The sequence below is a fragment of the Protomyctophum bolini genome (genome assembly GCF_963924005.1).
Source record: "Protomyctophum bolini genome assembly, chromosome: 18".
In the NCBI taxonomy this organism is placed as follows: Eukaryota; Metazoa; Chordata; class Actinopteri; order Myctophiformes; family Myctophidae; genus Protomyctophum; species Protomyctophum bolini.
The window spans coordinates 23,233,840-23,251,177 of NC_137879.1; the positions used below are offsets into that span (position 1 = coordinate 23,233,840).

Here is a 17,338-nt window from a genome sequence, read left to right on the forward strand (position 1 = left end):
GAAGTTTCCTTGAGCAAGACACTGAACCCCAAATTGCTCCCGATGTGCTGGTTGGTAACTTGCATGGCTTCTGCTGCAATAGGTGTGTGAATGGGTGAATCTAATCTAATGCCCTATGTAAGCGTCTTGGATAAAGGCGCTATATAAATTCACCATTTGCCATTTTATCGGGTCCGGGGGACCACCAGCGATGAATTGAAATTTGAATACACCACAATGGAAACTTATAAGCCCTTAAAAGCTTTTTGTGTTATCCTTTTAGCACCATTGTTCATTGTATAGGAATGATACCACTGTAGGCCTACCTACCAACCATTTGCAAACTGTTAATATCAATAATCAATGAATCATTATATCTCTGACTGGGACCCCAATCTGGGAAAGTGCACAAATGGAACCATATTTGGTTACATTGTGGACACTCAATTACTGCAAAAGGGTCAGGGTGCATTGGAGATTGGACCCCATGGTGGGCCCGGCCCCTGAACTCCACGTTCAGAAATAGTGATTTATAATTCGCCTATACGATTGGCAGCAGCTCTATAAGCTTGCATGCAGAAAGGTTACTTTGCTAGACTAGAGGGTCCTATTAGAAGATTTCAGCTCTAGGCGCAAAAGATACATTTGTCTCAACATCAGGAGCCAAACTTACAAAACATTATGAATGTACTCTAATGTACTAATGTATGTAATGGACTAAAGCCAAAAATAGTGACAATAGCCCGTTTCTGTTTATAAGCCAAAGCTGACCCATGAAAAAGGATCCGTGACCCAAAATGGGCCGTAAGTTCCGCAACCCTATGTTTGGGAAACACTGTCTGCCTGTTATCACCAGCAACACAGAAGTCATAGCATATGTGTGTGAAGGACCGCCCACAAGCAGTGGGAAATAAAATAGTTCATGACAGTATAGTCACTACAGTAAAGTCACATCAAACAAACAGTAGCTTCATTATTATGCCAGTGGTTCTCAAAGTGGGACACTCGTACCCCCATGGGTCCTTGGGGCGGATTAAAAGTTGTTCCCAGTAAAATGAGATTCACTCCACTCGTTATCTCCCCACATATAGACTGCTGTAGAATCCTATACTAAATCTAATCCAACAACACAAATCTTATTTTAAGGCTTGACATAAAAATCACACTGTCATAGGCTATTTATAATCTTCTGCTTCTATACCGCTTAATACTTCACTTGACATTGTTAGTTTATTTGGTCATCAATGTCATGGCACAATTTGCAACACAAAGGATATACAAACCTGTCAATTCTCCTAATTTAGTATCCCGAATCCAACCCTGCCTATAGCATAGACTAGAGCACCATTTTTAAAGTCTTCCAGACTTCCGATCTCAGGGCAGACACTCTAACCACAAGGCCACTGAGCTGGTTTATATACAAATGGCATTAAAAAACGTTGAGATAAAATATAACGTTAAGATAAAATAATAAAAGCACATCTATGTAACTCAGGGTGTAAATGTACAGACATACAAGTTAAACCCTTAAATAGAACTAAATACACACAGGCACACTATTTTAAGGTTTATTATAACCATAACAATAAGGTGGATCTCTCTTTATTATGACCATCAATTCAACCATAATTGTTCTTTTTTATCACAGGCAATAGTTATAATAGTGCACTTTTTATATTTAAATTATGATACAGACATTTCTTTTTTTAACACCTTATTCTACTGACCCTTAGGAATGGAGAATAGTTTACAATCTTAGCTAGTTAGGTCAATGAATGTGGAGGTGAGGATGGTGAGGAAGAGGGCGATGAGCAGGAAAGTGGTGAGCAATGATAACGTGGGTGCAGGATGGTGAAGCTATCGACTTGGTACACTTTCTCTTGTGCTGATGGCCACACAACAGGTGAAGGCAGACTGACAGGTCAAACAGACAAGGCATAAAAAGCAAGAGATGAGGGGGGAATTAGCTAGCATTCAATGTGAGTGAGAAAAGTTATGTGCACATTGGGTTTTTTGGGGTGCGCTCATGTAGGGTTTTAGCTAAACGAAGCTGGGTCAGTCTTGTTTTGAAGAGAGCTCCCTGTGTCCGTCCTTTGCTTTTAAGTCAATCAGTATCCTGTTCAATCTTTGTGCTGCGAAGCGTTCCTCACTAAGTTTACCACAACGATGCAAGAGGGCGGATCACATTCACACGGCTGATATGTCCAATCACACACAGCCGTTTCATCCACTGGAGTCTGGACTCACATACTAAAGTACGTCCCTTGGTATCAGAACAAAGCATGATGAATGGGGTGCAAAGTCATACAGACAGAAACAAAGATAATCAGAGATTAGTTTGTTAGTATAGTAATATCAAAGTCATTCTTTAAGATATTGTAAGGAAGGGCTGCAGGAGATGGGGAAAAAAAACTTCCATTAGCTGCTGATTAATGTTTGTTGGTTATATACAAAACAAAGGATACATTTACAAAAGAAAATACAAATACAAAAATAAATAAGCATATAAATAAATAAATAAATTAACAAATTAACAAACAAACAAATTAGACTGTAGCACTGTGTATCCCTCTGGAAACATTCTGCAATTCTGTTGCATATTGTGCCGTAGTATGGAAGACTGGTGATGAATGCAGTTTAGTGTGGTATAATACTAGAGTAATATATGACCGTCAGAGAGGCTACGTCTGCTGGCAGAAGGATGGTACTCGGTGGTGTGGGTGGGTACAGTGATGGGCTACTTGGCTCGTTGTTGAGCACAAGAGTGCGGGTGGATGAAGGAGCTGGGGTGGTTGTGAAGACTCATTTTGCTTGCTTCCCTTTTTGAAAGTCCCGCTTGACAAAGTATTACACGTTGCAAGCATTGCGAGTCCAGCATCATGAGAATGTCCACTGATGAGCGTCTTTTTTTTCTCCCCTTCTTTTTTTTTGTCTCGAGTCAATATTTGAATACTATGGCAATATAAGACGAGCTCGTCGAGAAAGGTGGAGTCTGTCTGATCCATAGGCCTGGAATGCTCTTCTCTTTCAATCTGGACACAAACAGCAATGATCAGGATCATATGGAACGATTCACGCATAGTGTTTTTCTTTTCTTTTTTTCCCCACATAATTCTTTTTAAATCAAAAATAAATTTCTTCAGAGCAAGGGGCTTAGTTCCAACACAAAAAGAATAGTTTGCATTGTATTGTCTTGTCTCTCATGTAGGCTACTGTAAAAGGAATCTGCAACAAAAATCTAAACATTATCTTGTATGGGTGACCCACCAAAAGATATCTGTTAGCTTCCTGTTTCCAATAGATATATGAGACACAGGTGCTCTCCGTTTTTAGCTTTTCTGCTATAGCTTTGCTGCTGACATCCTCAAAAGAAATATGTATTTAACTAAATAAAAAAATATTTTTTTCACATTCACTATAGTTCAACTTGTAGACAATTCTGTAATTTCCCTTAGAGGGATATAATTTCTCCCAAGCAAATCAGGTTATTTAGATACAGTGTTTTACTTTCCAGTTTATTCACTGAAGTGGTAGCAGGTTGCCAACTCTTAGTGTGTCTAATCTGTCTATTGAGATATTGAGGGTGAATGGTTTCTATTTATACCAGTGTGGAATCAGTATTGAACTGTATTATCTTCAATATTTAGGCATGAGGCAAATTTTGGGACTACATTTTAGAACCTTCACATAACTGTTCATTTTTTGGTTTCAGTAACTGTATTGCAATGAAATGGCAGGCTAGCTTATCTGATCACATAAGCATCCTTTAGCAAGCTAATTGCTAACCGGCATGCAAGTTAGCGCTTCAAAATACCTAGTTTGATCTGTGATGCTGTATTCTAAGATGGACATCAAACTGCTCATTCATGTATCCTTATTATGATATTCTTTTTCATTAAAGGGTGAGTCCGTATCATTTCTTTTCACTAAGAGGGCAGGAATCCTCATGATCTTGAGGATTTAGAGAAGGTCAATTTGAAAACAAAAGTAGGATATGAATTGGGGGGGGGGGGGGGAAGCGATTCCTCAGTCCTTGCTATGGTCAAGCACCTTCCATTGTTTTTCTCAAGGAGGAATAGTACATAGCTCATGGTTTTCAGGGGTAAGTGGGAGATGAAATCATACTGTCTTGTTTCCAGTACATTTTGGGTGGTTCCTCCTTCTCCCTCTGTCCTAAGGCTGGGACTGGGTTCCATTGGAGGACAGTAGTCGGGCTCTCTCCTTTCCCGAGCCTCTGCGTTGCAGCACTCCTCCACTTCCTCCAATGCCTCCGGCATCCCCCCGTTCGCCCCACTCGCACCTGTCGCCCCCACCCTCGGAGCGCCGTGAATTCTGGCGGGTGGGGGTCCCATGGGGCCGGCCGTTCTTCTCATCTGGGAAGGGGTCAGGAGAGAATGACAGGAAAGTGACTCTTTAGCCCGTGAATGAGGGCATGCCTCCTCGAAAATGTGAGTTTGTGTGTGTGTGTGTGTGTGTGTGTGTGTGTGTGTGTGTGTGTGTGTGTGTGTGTGTGTGTGTGTGTGTGCGTGCGTGTGTGTGTGAATGCGTGTGTTGGGGAGGGGGGTAAAGGCTTACCAGAGATGGCCTGAACCATAGGTTGATCATGGGAGCTGAGAAGCTGGGCTTGAATTGTCTCCACCACTCTCTTGAACCTGCGACTCGGACCTGGGTATATACACAAGCACACACACACACACACACACACACACACACATGAGCACACAAACAAACAAGGAAAGATTAAAAAATATTTACTCACGAACCCTTACTGTTTGATGGGGGCCTCTATGTTTGAGAACCACTTCTGTATACCTACCAGTGGCTAAATATCCATGCTACTTGCCTGATATTAGAGTGAACGTCACACTGTAGATGCCCGTCTCCCTCCTGCCCTCTCTCTCTGCCCTCTCCCTCTCCCTCTCCCTCTCGCCCTCGGAGAAGGCGATGTCCACCTGAAACTTGACGGGTTTCTGGAAGACGGAAGGGCCTCCGGAGGACTTGTACTCGGCCCGGAAGCTGGTCTGGGACAGGACGCTGTGACTGAGCGACGGGATCTGCTCGGTGGGGCGACAAAGAAGCAGAGAGACCGACAGACTTACGAGGCGGGAGAGGAGGTATGGGGGGCCAACGTGAGTATAGAGAGACAAAGGGTGGAGGGTGAGGAGAAGAGAGAGAGTGTGAGCCGTCGGTGAGAGAACAAGAAAGCCAACCGGGCCGTCAGTGTGAGTGTAAAAACAAACAAAAGAAACGTGCATGAAAAAAAAAACAGACATATAGCAGCATTAATGAGGTGCACATAAGAAACACTGTGAATTTTTGTGCCACTACTTTAGGTATTAGGGATGCACGATAAATTGTTCATCATATCGGTATGAGCCGATATCAGCCTTGTAAATGCAATATCGGTTTATTATATTAATATTTTGAATGTTAAGCGGAAAAAGCCTTTTGTAGTAGTAGCAGGCCTAATAAATCAGGTAATGAGGATCTGCATCTTCACCCAGAATACCTGTATAATATGTGTAAGGCAAACCCGACTGGAACTTGTATTGCGATATCGATATCGGTACTGATCAATCCATTTTCAATATCGTGCATCCCTATTTGGTATTGTTCTGGTGAGAGGCATGCATTCTGCTTTCAAAGTAGTGAGCTCTGATACTATGGTAGAATGAGACACGGACAGGCAGATACTCACAGACAGGAAGGCATGGACGATGTCAGCTTTGACAGAGCTCAAGGGTTTGTCTCTGATCACCACAAAGATCTGTTCCTCTTTCTCCAGGCTGATGAAGTTCCCGAACCATGACTTCTTAGCCAGCCTGCAGGATGATATGACACACAAATAATTTATGTACAGTATGGATTGAAAAAACAAACAAAGAAAACACACACACACACACACACACACACACACACACGCACACAGATGCATGCCCCCACGTATGTATACTACATACATGTATACATGCATGCACGCACGCACACACGCACACACACACACACACACACACACACACACACACGCACACAGATGCATGCCCCCACGTATGTATACTACATGTATACATGCATGCATGCACGCACACACACGCACACACACACACACACACACACACACACACACACACACACACACACACACACACACACACACACACACACACACACACACACACACACACGTGCTATTAAGTCTCACCTGAACAGTATTTTATCTCAAGGGTTTAATTATGTCCATGATGATGCATTACTTACTCAGGGCTGGACTCTGGTGTTAGGCTGGACATGTCTTCTGATGTGGGGACTAAAAGACAGGACATATTGATATGTGTGTTTCATCCTTAGTTTGCCTTAGTTTGTATAAAGATTGGGTCTATAATGCATCACAATCGCATTTATAATACATTGTTTCAAAAGTATTATAAGTGCTGGTTATAATGCATTGTAAGCTCAGCGGAACAGCACACCACAGCACTACCATAACTTATTTATTCTAAAATAGTGAAAATAGACAATCTATAAGCTCTGCTATTGCTATGCTATAGGTTATTTTTAGCATTTTTGTTAAGTGGTAAAGTGGTTTGTTGATTGGTTCACGTTTCTCGCACTTCTCAATTATTCGAATAACGTAAAAAGAGAAGCAGCCCAAGCTGTCAACCTGACAGCCTGTCTCACCCTGCAGCTTGCGGCGATGGAAGCGAGGCGAGCCCAGCAGGTTGTTCTTGAAGGAGTTGAGGCGGGTCCTCCAGTGGGCGGAGCTACTGGCGGCCATGCCTCCTCCCCCGGGACTGGAGGGCGGGGTCAGGGACAGCGAGCCCACCCCTCCCCCTCCCTCCGCCCGCGAGGAGGACGAGGAGGAGGAGGAGGAGGGCGGGGTGGAGGAAGGGTGGTGGGGGTGGTGCACGGGGGTGCCCATGGGGGTGGGCAGCGGAGAGCCCTGGGGGGTAACCTGCGGCACAGAGTGGGCAGAGGTGGGGTAGAAGCTCTTAGTCACAGACTTGAGGACAGACGACGATGGAAAGAAGAAGAAACGAGGGATGGGTGAGAGGAGCGGCGAAGGGGAGGGCGAGCGGGAAGGCGGGTTGTGGAGAGGCAGGGACTTGATGGGCTGGAGGTGGGGCCGTTCGGTGGGGCCTTTGGTGGGCAGAGTCTGGGTCTTGGGGTTGTGGGGGGATTTGGGCTTGTCGTGAGCCCTCGCCGAGCGGGGGGTGGCGGCCGTGGCGCTTCCAGATTTGGACTCCTTTGTGTGGGGGTTGGTTTTGGCGGAGGTGACATCTGACTGGCTGAACGTGAAGACGGGGCTCTGATAGGACTGGGGGGTTGGGGAGGGGTACGGGAGAGATGGAACAGAAGAAAAAAGAGGGGATGGAACGTGGAGAAAGATGAATGGAGATGAGTGTCATGGTTCATGGCAAAAGAGTGCATTCTTGTGAAGAATTAAATTTTAACAGAATTTCTATGATCTAACTGACTATTAAATCCTTCATTTTGGCCCTGTGGACAGTTGACTTCCATGCTTTACACAAGTATAGTGATAGCCATCATAGCGGATATTTGCATTAGAACTCAGAATTACAGTAGATGTTCCCTTTGTTACTATATGAATTGATAGTTCAGTTTTGATGTTCCACTGTGTCAAAGTAGGGCAGCAGTGGACATTCATTTATTTATTGCGATCGTATAGGTCGCAGATTACTATGAAAACCTGCAAAACCTGTCAGTCAGGTCACGCCTCCATATATGGTTGTCATTCCGTTACGCCTTGTGACATCACGGGCCTCCATATATGGTTGTCAGTCCATTACCCCTTGTGACACGTCACACCACCATACATGGCCGTCACTCCATCACGCATCGTGACACGCTCCATATATGGAGCCAGCCAGCAAACATCTTCAAACCTCAAACCCTTACAGTAGATCTCCATATATGGAGCTGACCTGTTCTGACATTCCATATGTTGATCCCTCCCCACCCGTCCTTCCTCTTCGATGTCTCCCTTTTGACTGATACCTACCTGTTCATTCAAGCTCTAGACGGGCGCGCCCAAAAGTTATAAGTGCAGCTGCTCCCGGCAGCTAGCGAAAACTAGTTCTCAACAGGCCCGAAAATGAAGGCCCGGCCCTACCTGGGCCCTCTGGTGGAGCTGTTGTCCCCGAAGATGGATGGATGGATGGAACCAAACATCTAACGAGTTAAGTTGTGATTCTCTCTAATAGCCTTACAATGGTGCTTTGCTCTACTGTACACAAATTGGTGCATGTTGTTGCAGGGAAGCGAATGGAGACAGAAGAGAAAGGATGAAAAAGCCAAGGAAACCTCCAGATGGGATAAGATTTTCTGATGTCATGGCATGTAAAGAGAAGCTTGACAGATGGATATCTCAGCAGGTTATATGTGATGTGATCACAAGTCAGTTAAGCAACATTTTGAATATGGGACAGTGCTACAAGAATAAGGGAAATCATCTAAGATCTAAATCTTTCACATTCAGTACATTCATAGATGTTTATGTCACATTTTGTTCATTGTTGATTTCGTCGACTAATACTATGATTTTTCGTCGACTACCTTTTTCACAGATGAAAACAAAATAATAAGACGAAATACATTGACAACAATTTTGTCAACAAACAAAAAACTATACTAAAATGTTAGGGAGGGACTAGTGGAGCCAAAATAAACCAAAAGAAAAGTAATTTTGTTTGGTTGCGCTCTGAAAATAGCCGATAGCTCACGGCGTCTTGTCAGCATGTAGATCGGCATGCAGCTAAGTGAAAATCTGCCATTTCGATGGCATCACGGCCCGCCAAAAACACATTTTAGTCGACTAAATCAACTGTAGATTTAGTTGACTAAAATCTTATATTTAGTCAACTAAAACTAGACTAAAAATGATTGATTGATTGATTGATTGATTGATTGATTGATTGAATAGTAAAACATATCAGGTGATTCAAATATGACTAAAACTAAACAAATTTTATTCAAAAGACTTTTATGACTGAAACTACCGTAAATAAAAACTTTGCTGTTAAAATCAACAGTGATTCTGTTGCCAGTTGACATTGTGAAGTGGCTGCATGGCCAGCAGGCCCTTACCCTAGGACTGCTGAGAGGGCTGGAGGAGAGGCCAGTGGAGGCTCCACTAACAGAGCGAGACCTGGGTAGAGAAATTATGGTCAAAAGAATCATGCTTAGAAACAATTCAGTATACTTGCCCAGATGACAGTACACGTCTCTCTATATGTACAGTAGTGGAATGTCACTAAGTACATTTACTCAAGTTCTTCTGAGGTATGCTTGAGTATATTACATTTGCTTCTTGAGAATTTCCATTTTTGGATACGTCTCAGTCGCAAATATTGTACCAAACTACTCCACTACAATTATTTGACAGCTATAGATGCTTTGCAGATTTAAAATATTATTGCAAAACATACAGTTTTCGACAATAGCTTCTTCAGAAAGGTTTGACAAATTTTGAAAAATGTGAGCACTTTTACTTTTGTACTGTAAATATATATTTGATGAATGCAGGATGTTTACTTGTAAGGAGAGTATTTTTTATACATTGTGGAATTGTGAAATCTGAGTACTTGTGCTGAGTGACATGTACGCACCTCTGGCTGTGTGCAGCCGTGTCCAGGGCCCTGCGGGGTGGGGTGGGAGACCCCTGTTCAGTGACGCTCAGTACCTCCAGACTCTTCCTCTCTGGACGACAGCGGCCGTGGCGCGTGAGCATGGGAGAATCCACACGCTTCCTAGGGGGATCTGCTGAGAGACACCATTACCGCGTCGTCACAAGATTTAGCCACCACCTTGCTTTTCATTGTTACCGAATTGATCCTAAACTGTCGCCATAGATATTTCACACACAGTCTGCGTCTGACAATATTTTCCCACGAAATGTGTACAATTGTGTGTAAAGTGCAGAGGGAGGCTGTAGGCTCCAGCCTGCCACCTAATGACTGACCTACGTCACTGCGCGGAGGCAGATCCTCATCCTCGTAGCTGGGGTAGCGCTCCTTCCTGTCCAGCAGTAGGTAGTAGATCATCTTCTCCTGGTTGTCCCTGGGAGGTGTAGGGGTGGGAAAATCAGATGGTGTTTGTTTTTCCTCCGTGCAATTAATTCACCAGGAAATATATTGTTTTCGAATCGTTGTTTGTGTCGTGATTACATACACAGAATGCAAATGTTGCATGCCGATAAAGCGACGCAATATTTATTCAGATTATTAGATTATTTTCACAGCGAATAAAGGAATCAACCTGTCTGAATGAAGCATCAGCTATATGAATAGTTTCATGCAAAATATACACCAATGCATAAATGTATCATTTATTCGTCACACCCAAGGTGTCGCTCATCAAAAATACACGACACAAGTGAGCTTGTAGGTCTGCTATTTTTGAAATTTTTACACAATGCAGGTATAAGTCAGGTGTGAGGTCAATATAACTTGACTGAGGGGGCAAAATAAGCAAGGTGTAATAATTATCAAAAGATAAATATAGGACAAGAACCGTTGAAATAAATGCTTACTCTTCACATTGCAGGTCACGGGTGAGTTTCACTCTGTCTCTGAAGCAACCCAAGGAGTGCATGCTGTCCAATACGTCTGTATCCAAATCTGACAGAGACAAGATCCTCCCCACGCACACTCGCCTGGGAGCGGGCTGCTCAGGGCAAGGCTCGTTACGGCCTCCCCTGGGACCCACACACGCACGCACGCACGCACGCACACACGCACGCACGCACGCACGCACGCACGCACGCACGCACACACACACACACACACACACACACACACACACACACACACACACACACACACACACACACACACACACACACACACACACACACACACACACACACACACCTGAAATCTTACATTTTTCAAAATATTGCAACATTTTCCCCCTACAAAACTGCAGATCTACAGGCTCACAATGCACCGAGATGATGCATTGTGAACTTGTCTTGTACAACTGCAATTTCCAAATAGCCGAAGTATATAACAGGACAGTTAAGCATTCACAAGTGAACACACATTCAGTCAGTCACACACACAGACGGGTAGCAAATACATTCCTATACAAACAAATAAATGTAAATGAGCTCCCATTGCAATGTCATTCTGAAGTGTATGTACATGAATGTGCACTTACATATACCAGGCATGCTTCTGGATGGCCTCGAGCTGTAAGGGCAGAGGGCAGATGGGGCCATTAGTCGCTACAGTCTGTTAACAACCAGATGGCCACAGAGCTGCGTGGAGCAGCCTATTCTAAATCTGACAACTCCTGACTGCTGGCTAGAACGTAAGGCCAGGTATGGGTTATTATAAAAACAACAAGACACCAGAGATGAGGATAACATTATTCATGAAATAATAACCTGATAACATTTTAAGTCGAAGTTGTTTACCCAAAACCTGATATCTGAGTTATCCCTTAGTTGCGTGCCTAAAATAGCAGATGATCCACGAGTCGCAGCCGTGCTTGTAGATCGGCTATTGTCAGTACGCGACACCAGTGCACAAGCATTATACAGTATCAGGCAGCTTAAACTTTTTTGATAAGAATCCCTGACATGCATCATGCTAACACATTACTTCCCCCACTGGAAGAAACACCTGGCACAAACAACTCCCCTGCAGCAAGAATGAGAGTGTGTACAAAGGTGACTAAGACTGGGGTGAGCACGGCTCCCATACCGTGAGCCTCTTGTCGGGGTTGACCTCGATCATGCCCTTCAGCAGGGCCTGGCAGTCTGGGGGGATGAAGTGAGGCATATGGAACACACCACTCTTCACCTTCTCTAAGAGCTGCCGCAGGTTGTCATGATCAAATGGCAGGGCACCCTGTGGAGGGGGTCAAGCAAGGAGTGGACATGATGAGACAAAATAGAGAGGGGGGAGAAATAGTAAAACAGAGAGTGGCGAAAGAAGTATGATTTTTTACTTAAAGCAGCATTGCATTACTTTTAACCAATATGTATGGACATCATGTAGAAGAACATGCTAATACAATAATACAACTTATATAGTTGGGGTGTTTGTGTTTGTGAAATAAATTTTCTACCCTGAGCGAGCAGGCAGGCGCTATTAGCTCAGTGGTAAAACATTTGTGCAGGAGACCAGAGTTCAAATCCGAGGTAGAACAGGAAAGATACAATGTGCAGCTAAGAAGTAGCAATACTACATTGTAAAAATGCTCTGTTACAACAATTGTGCTTCAGTAAAAGAACAAAAGTATTGGCATCAAACGAGGGCTGCCAAACAAGAGAGCACACACAGTATTCACATGGAATGAAAGTGACAACAAGAAAACAATATACTGTATATATTATATACAGTATGTGTGTGTGTGTGTGTGTGTGTGTGTGTGTGTGTGTGTGTGTGTGTGTGTGTGTGTGTGTGTGTGCGCGCGTGAGTGCGTGCGTGCGTGTGCACTTGCGTGTGCACTTGTTATAGAATTGAATTGAATTAAATGTACTAACCACGAGCAGAGCGAAGAGGATGACCCCACAGCTCCACACATCTGCTCTCCGTCCGTCATATTTCTCCCCCTGTCAGAAAGAGAGAAGTGTCAGTCACCCACATTGTTAAATGAATGATCTGAAAACCAAAAAGCAGCACCACATTCCTTGAGAGGAACAGTTTTACTTCTGTCAACCAACATCCCACAATATAGTTTCTCAAAACAGACGTGTTAGCTCCCACAATTTTCAAATGCTTCTGTCTAACAGTCTTCAGAAGCTCTGAAAGTGAATAAGAAATCGGACCCGTCGGAAGTGAGTGGGTGTCTGACGATTGGTTGTCTTACTATTTTGAGAGGCTAGCACCACTCAAAAATAAAGTATGGATGGCATGTCATGTCATGTCATGTCCATGTGCTGTGCAGTTGTGTAACTCCTACACTGGAAACCAAAAACTGGTCAAAGCCTTAATTCTTAGCGGAAATGGTTATTCAAAAAAATATATTTCCGTGAGCAGCGCATCATTTAGCAGGCTAACGATCCAGGAAGAAAATGCTGAATAGTAACATTTTCCAGGGCCACCTCCACCTCTGATATACTGATGACAGTAGTAGACAGAAATGGTATCATAGAACTGCAGTATTAGTGAAGTCCGACCGATACATGGTCATAAGTTTGTTCCTTCACGGTCGATCTAACACCAAGGTTTCTTTTCAATCAAATCTCTGTTGAAAGCAATGTTAGAATCTAATATGCTGCAAATTATCTATATTATCTATATTCACCCCACATGGAGTATATACTGTAAGTCTTCTTCCAACTTGCTATCAAAGGGAGCAATGAATATGAATAACAGCCATCTAAATTAAACATTATCACACACTAACAAAAAAAGGAATTGCATTCTAAGAATGGGGCAGACTGGTAGACTGGTGACCAGACCTGAAAAAGACTGGTAGATGACCAGACACGATAATCGCAATGTCCCACGTTCCATTCCTGTTGAGAGCCCTGTACTGCAAGTACTTCCCCATCTCTAATCTTGTTTCCTGTCTTTCTCTACTAACGATCTAAATAAGCAAATTTACTGCTTTAAAAGATAATAGAAATTATGACTTTGCCATCGCTATTTTTGCCATGTCATTATTAAAGGTGAAAAAAAGATTATACAAAATTTCGAAACGAAAAACAATGTCTATCTATGAGCTCACAACACATCACATGGTCTTGTAATGTATTTCAAATAATGTTATTTTTATAATAGAATCACAACTACACTGAACAGGAGCTGAAGAGTCACTTACCCGTATAACCTCGGGACACGCATAGTGTGGTGACCTGGAAAGAAATGTGAAATGTTTTAGAGAAACACAAGCAAGGGTTAACAGAGAGGCACTGTACATACACACAAAGGCAACACCTGAAGAAGTAGCTTGCAGTCTTGCAGAGTACCCAAAAGCCTGACGCGTACAGTATTTATATACACACTGCAAGTCCCAGAAGGCAACACATGAGTCATGATGTATATACTAAAGATTAATTCACACATGCACGCACGCATACACACGCACGCAGGAACACACACGCAGGCACACTCACATACCAGCACGCACGCATGCACCCACACATGCACACATGCACGCATACTGTACACAGTCAACTACTTCTCTGCCTCCCTCTCTCGCATACACCCTTTACTTCCCCTCTTTTTGCCTGCCTTTCCCTATATGCATTTTTACACGGGCACACGTACGGGCACATGCACAGGCAGGTGCACATGCACGCACACACGCACGTGCCCTCGCGCACACACACACACACACACACACACACACACACACACACACACACACACACACACACACACACACACACACACACACACACACACACACACACAAATGTACATACATGCGCACGACAGTTACTCACCCACAGCTGGTCTCCAGCAGACTGTCCCCCACCTGTAGGGAGGCCATGCCAAAGTCAGCAATACGGATGTTGTTCTTCTCATCCAGGAGCAGGTTCTCTGGCTTCAGGTCCCTGTGGCTGTACGTGCACAGCAGAAGAAAACACCACACCACCCGGTTTGACCTTGGGATCAAGCTATTTAATGTACACAATATCAGCCTTGAAGCAGAGACTGAAGCCAAAACGGTTCTGGCGAAGTTCCTGCCAAACCACACTGCTAATCGGGTTACCTGTCAGCTATTACAGCGGTACACAGTGCTAATTTAACTCAGAGATTATACAAATGTATGGATTTTTACTGTGTGTGGGCTTGAATGAGTGTTGTTTTGAGCCTCCTTACCATATCATTTTCTAGACGCGGCTTTCTTCAACCAAGCTTGAAATATATTATTTAGATATCATTTTTAGTATAGGTCTAGTTTCATTTGAAGAAGTATATGGTAGAATTATTTTCCCCTCTATTCAGAGCAGGGTAAGCTATGAGCTAAGGTGGATTTGGGTTGTTTGCATCAACACTAATGAGTAATGGTAGCTGGGCTGAAAATGAGCAATGACACTATGACTAACTTAGTCACTGCAAATAGAGCTCATATTTTACATATATATTTGACATTATATTTGGCAATATAATGACATTTAATGATTGGTGTGGTCTGTGTAATGGAACATTATTTTAATTTATTTCACACATCCAAATAGACACATTTTCCTTCTAAAAACACTGCGGTCAAAATGGTTTGTAATGGAGAAAATGTCACGAGCTCAGAATTCACATATAACAGAAAAGAGAATTCTGGTGAATATGGCTGTGGAACGCCCTGAAGGCCCTCTATTAGTCCCCTGATCCCATCTTGCAAACTGTCGGTAAACAACAAGAGCACACAGTAAAATCCTTAGTGTTCATTTTACTCCGAAAGTGGTCAAATCAACCCAACTGTTTACACTCTCACAGTGACATGAACACTGGGGATTTCACTCACCAGATGGAGTGGCTGTGACAGAAGTCGAGAGCAGAGATAATCTGTCTGAAGAACTTCCTGGCCTCTTTAGGAGTCAGACGTCCTTTCTTCACCAGGTAATCGAACAGCTCTCCTCCTGACACATGTTCCAGCACCAGGTACCTGCATTACATGGAAACAATGCACGCACGCATGCACACACGCACGCACGCACGCACGCACGCACGCACGCACGCACGCACGCACGCACGCACGCACGCACACGTAACGTCATTAACCGTATATTCTAGTTCCACGCACAGTTCCTAAATAAATTATATTGAAATTGTCAAACGGGGAGTGGAAATGTGACAGACAAGTAATACACACTGGAGGAAAACAATATAAAATAATTGCGAACAAAGTCTACAAAGTGAAAAACGTGATTAGTCCTGGGCTTCCGGAAGGCAGCATACCTGCTGCCTGTTCTGGTTCCGTTTCCCATGCCTTCGTCAAAGATGGTTAATTTATGAAGATACGGCATCCCAATTGAGGCAAAATGGTACACAAATCCGACAAATATTGTGTGGCTTGTGGCGATCGAGTCCAATATTTATAGTTCAGTGACCATGGCGCTAAAGAATGGTTCAGAAGCATGTGTTGACGTTTCACTTTTCAATTGGAAATAATAGACTCCAACCTCCTTCCGGTCTCCTAAAAAGGCGGCCAGCTACGCAGATACGGGAAGTAAACCGGAGATGGTGATTCTTTATTTATTTTTTGTCTTGGCTATAGTTATGCACAGAGCCAATTGGGCTTCATAATCTTTCCTTTTGTCACTCTTCCAATATGACAGCCTGTCTGGCATCCTTTGGAGACCACTCTCCAAACATTCCTTGATAGACCAGACCAATATAAACTCATGGACATTTTTCTCTTACGCCATACTATATATCATATTATTTACATACATCATAGTATATGATATGTAATCATAATATATACAGTGAACATGGTAAATAGGGCAGACTGAGACCAGACTATACTGTATGCTGTAGCTTGTAGCACCTCTCAGTGTACAATTAACTCACAGATATTTGTTATTCTCGTAGACATCATGCAGCTTCAACACATGCGGATGTTCTATCAGTTTAAGAATGGCAATCTCCCTCTCCACCTGTCCAGAAAGAAGAGAGATTGAAGAGATGGAAACAGAGAATGGGGGTCATTGGTATTTACTCAGATATACAGAGAATGTGAAGCTATACGTTGTTTACACTGAAGCACATAGTCATAAACAGCGTACCTTCATTAGAACTGATTCGGACAGCTTCTCTCTGTTGACTATTTTGATTGCTACCTTCTGACCCGTAATGCAATGGACCCCAAGCTTGACCAGACCTAAAAGATAGAGAGAGAGAGAGAGAGAGAGAGAGAGAGAGAGAGGGAGACCAATTCATTAGGGATTCAGACATTGAAGTTTCAATATAATTTTAGAATCAAAAATACTCAAATGAACGATTTGACAGTTTGATTTGTTTACTCACCAGTCTGTCCTTTCCCCAGAGTTTTTTCCAGTCGATATGGCCCAACATATTGAGCTGACTGACTTAGAGACAGTTCTTTACTCATACTGCTCTCACTATAGGCTAATACACTATTACTACTGCACTATGGTTATTGCAACGACTGCATGTGACAACTCTATGCAGCTAGTAAGTTACAGAGGAGTACACAGCTGAACTCAAAAGCAGGACTATAATTTTGACTTCAGTGATAAAAATATGTTACATGTAACACCGCTACTTGGAGACTATTGGGTGAATATGTCAAAACAAAGTAAAAATCTACAACCCAAACTTGTCCTGAATCATAACTTTGGGATAATAGTGACAGAGCATTCTTCATCTAAACCTGATGCCTCAATGGCTATTTGTTTTTCTTTTTTGACGATGGGATT

At 43.1% G+C, this 17,338-nt stretch overlaps 1 protein-coding gene across 2 annotated transcripts; it reads right to left on the reverse strand.

Annotated features, from left to right (window-relative positions):
- Positions 1-4,152: 4,152 nt before the first annotated feature.
- Positions 4,153-17,010, reverse strand: brsk1a (BR serine/threonine kinase 1a; the record flags this gene model as incomplete). Of its 2 annotated transcripts, none has more annotated exons than XM_080789545.1 (19): positions 4,153-4,352; positions 4,555-4,644; positions 4,823-5,033; positions 5,678-5,801; positions 6,238-6,286; positions 6,658-6,931; positions 9,085-9,145; positions 9,606-9,756; positions 9,959-10,056; positions 10,529-10,693; positions 11,158-11,189; positions 11,706-11,852; positions 12,491-12,559; positions 13,774-13,807; positions 14,402-14,518; positions 15,421-15,561; positions 16,470-16,555; positions 16,685-16,779; positions 16,926-17,010. In XM_080789545.1, 19 exons carry the CDS (start codon positions 17,008-17,010, stop codon positions 4,153-4,155), a joined length of 2,229 nt encoding a protein of 742 aa, XP_080645671.1. The 2 variants fall into 2 exon arrangements, with proteins under 2 accessions (XP_080645671.1, XP_080645670.1); XM_080789544.1 differs by having other exon boundaries at positions 4,153-4,388.
- Between the last annotated feature and the right edge of the window lie 328 nt (positions 17,011-17,338).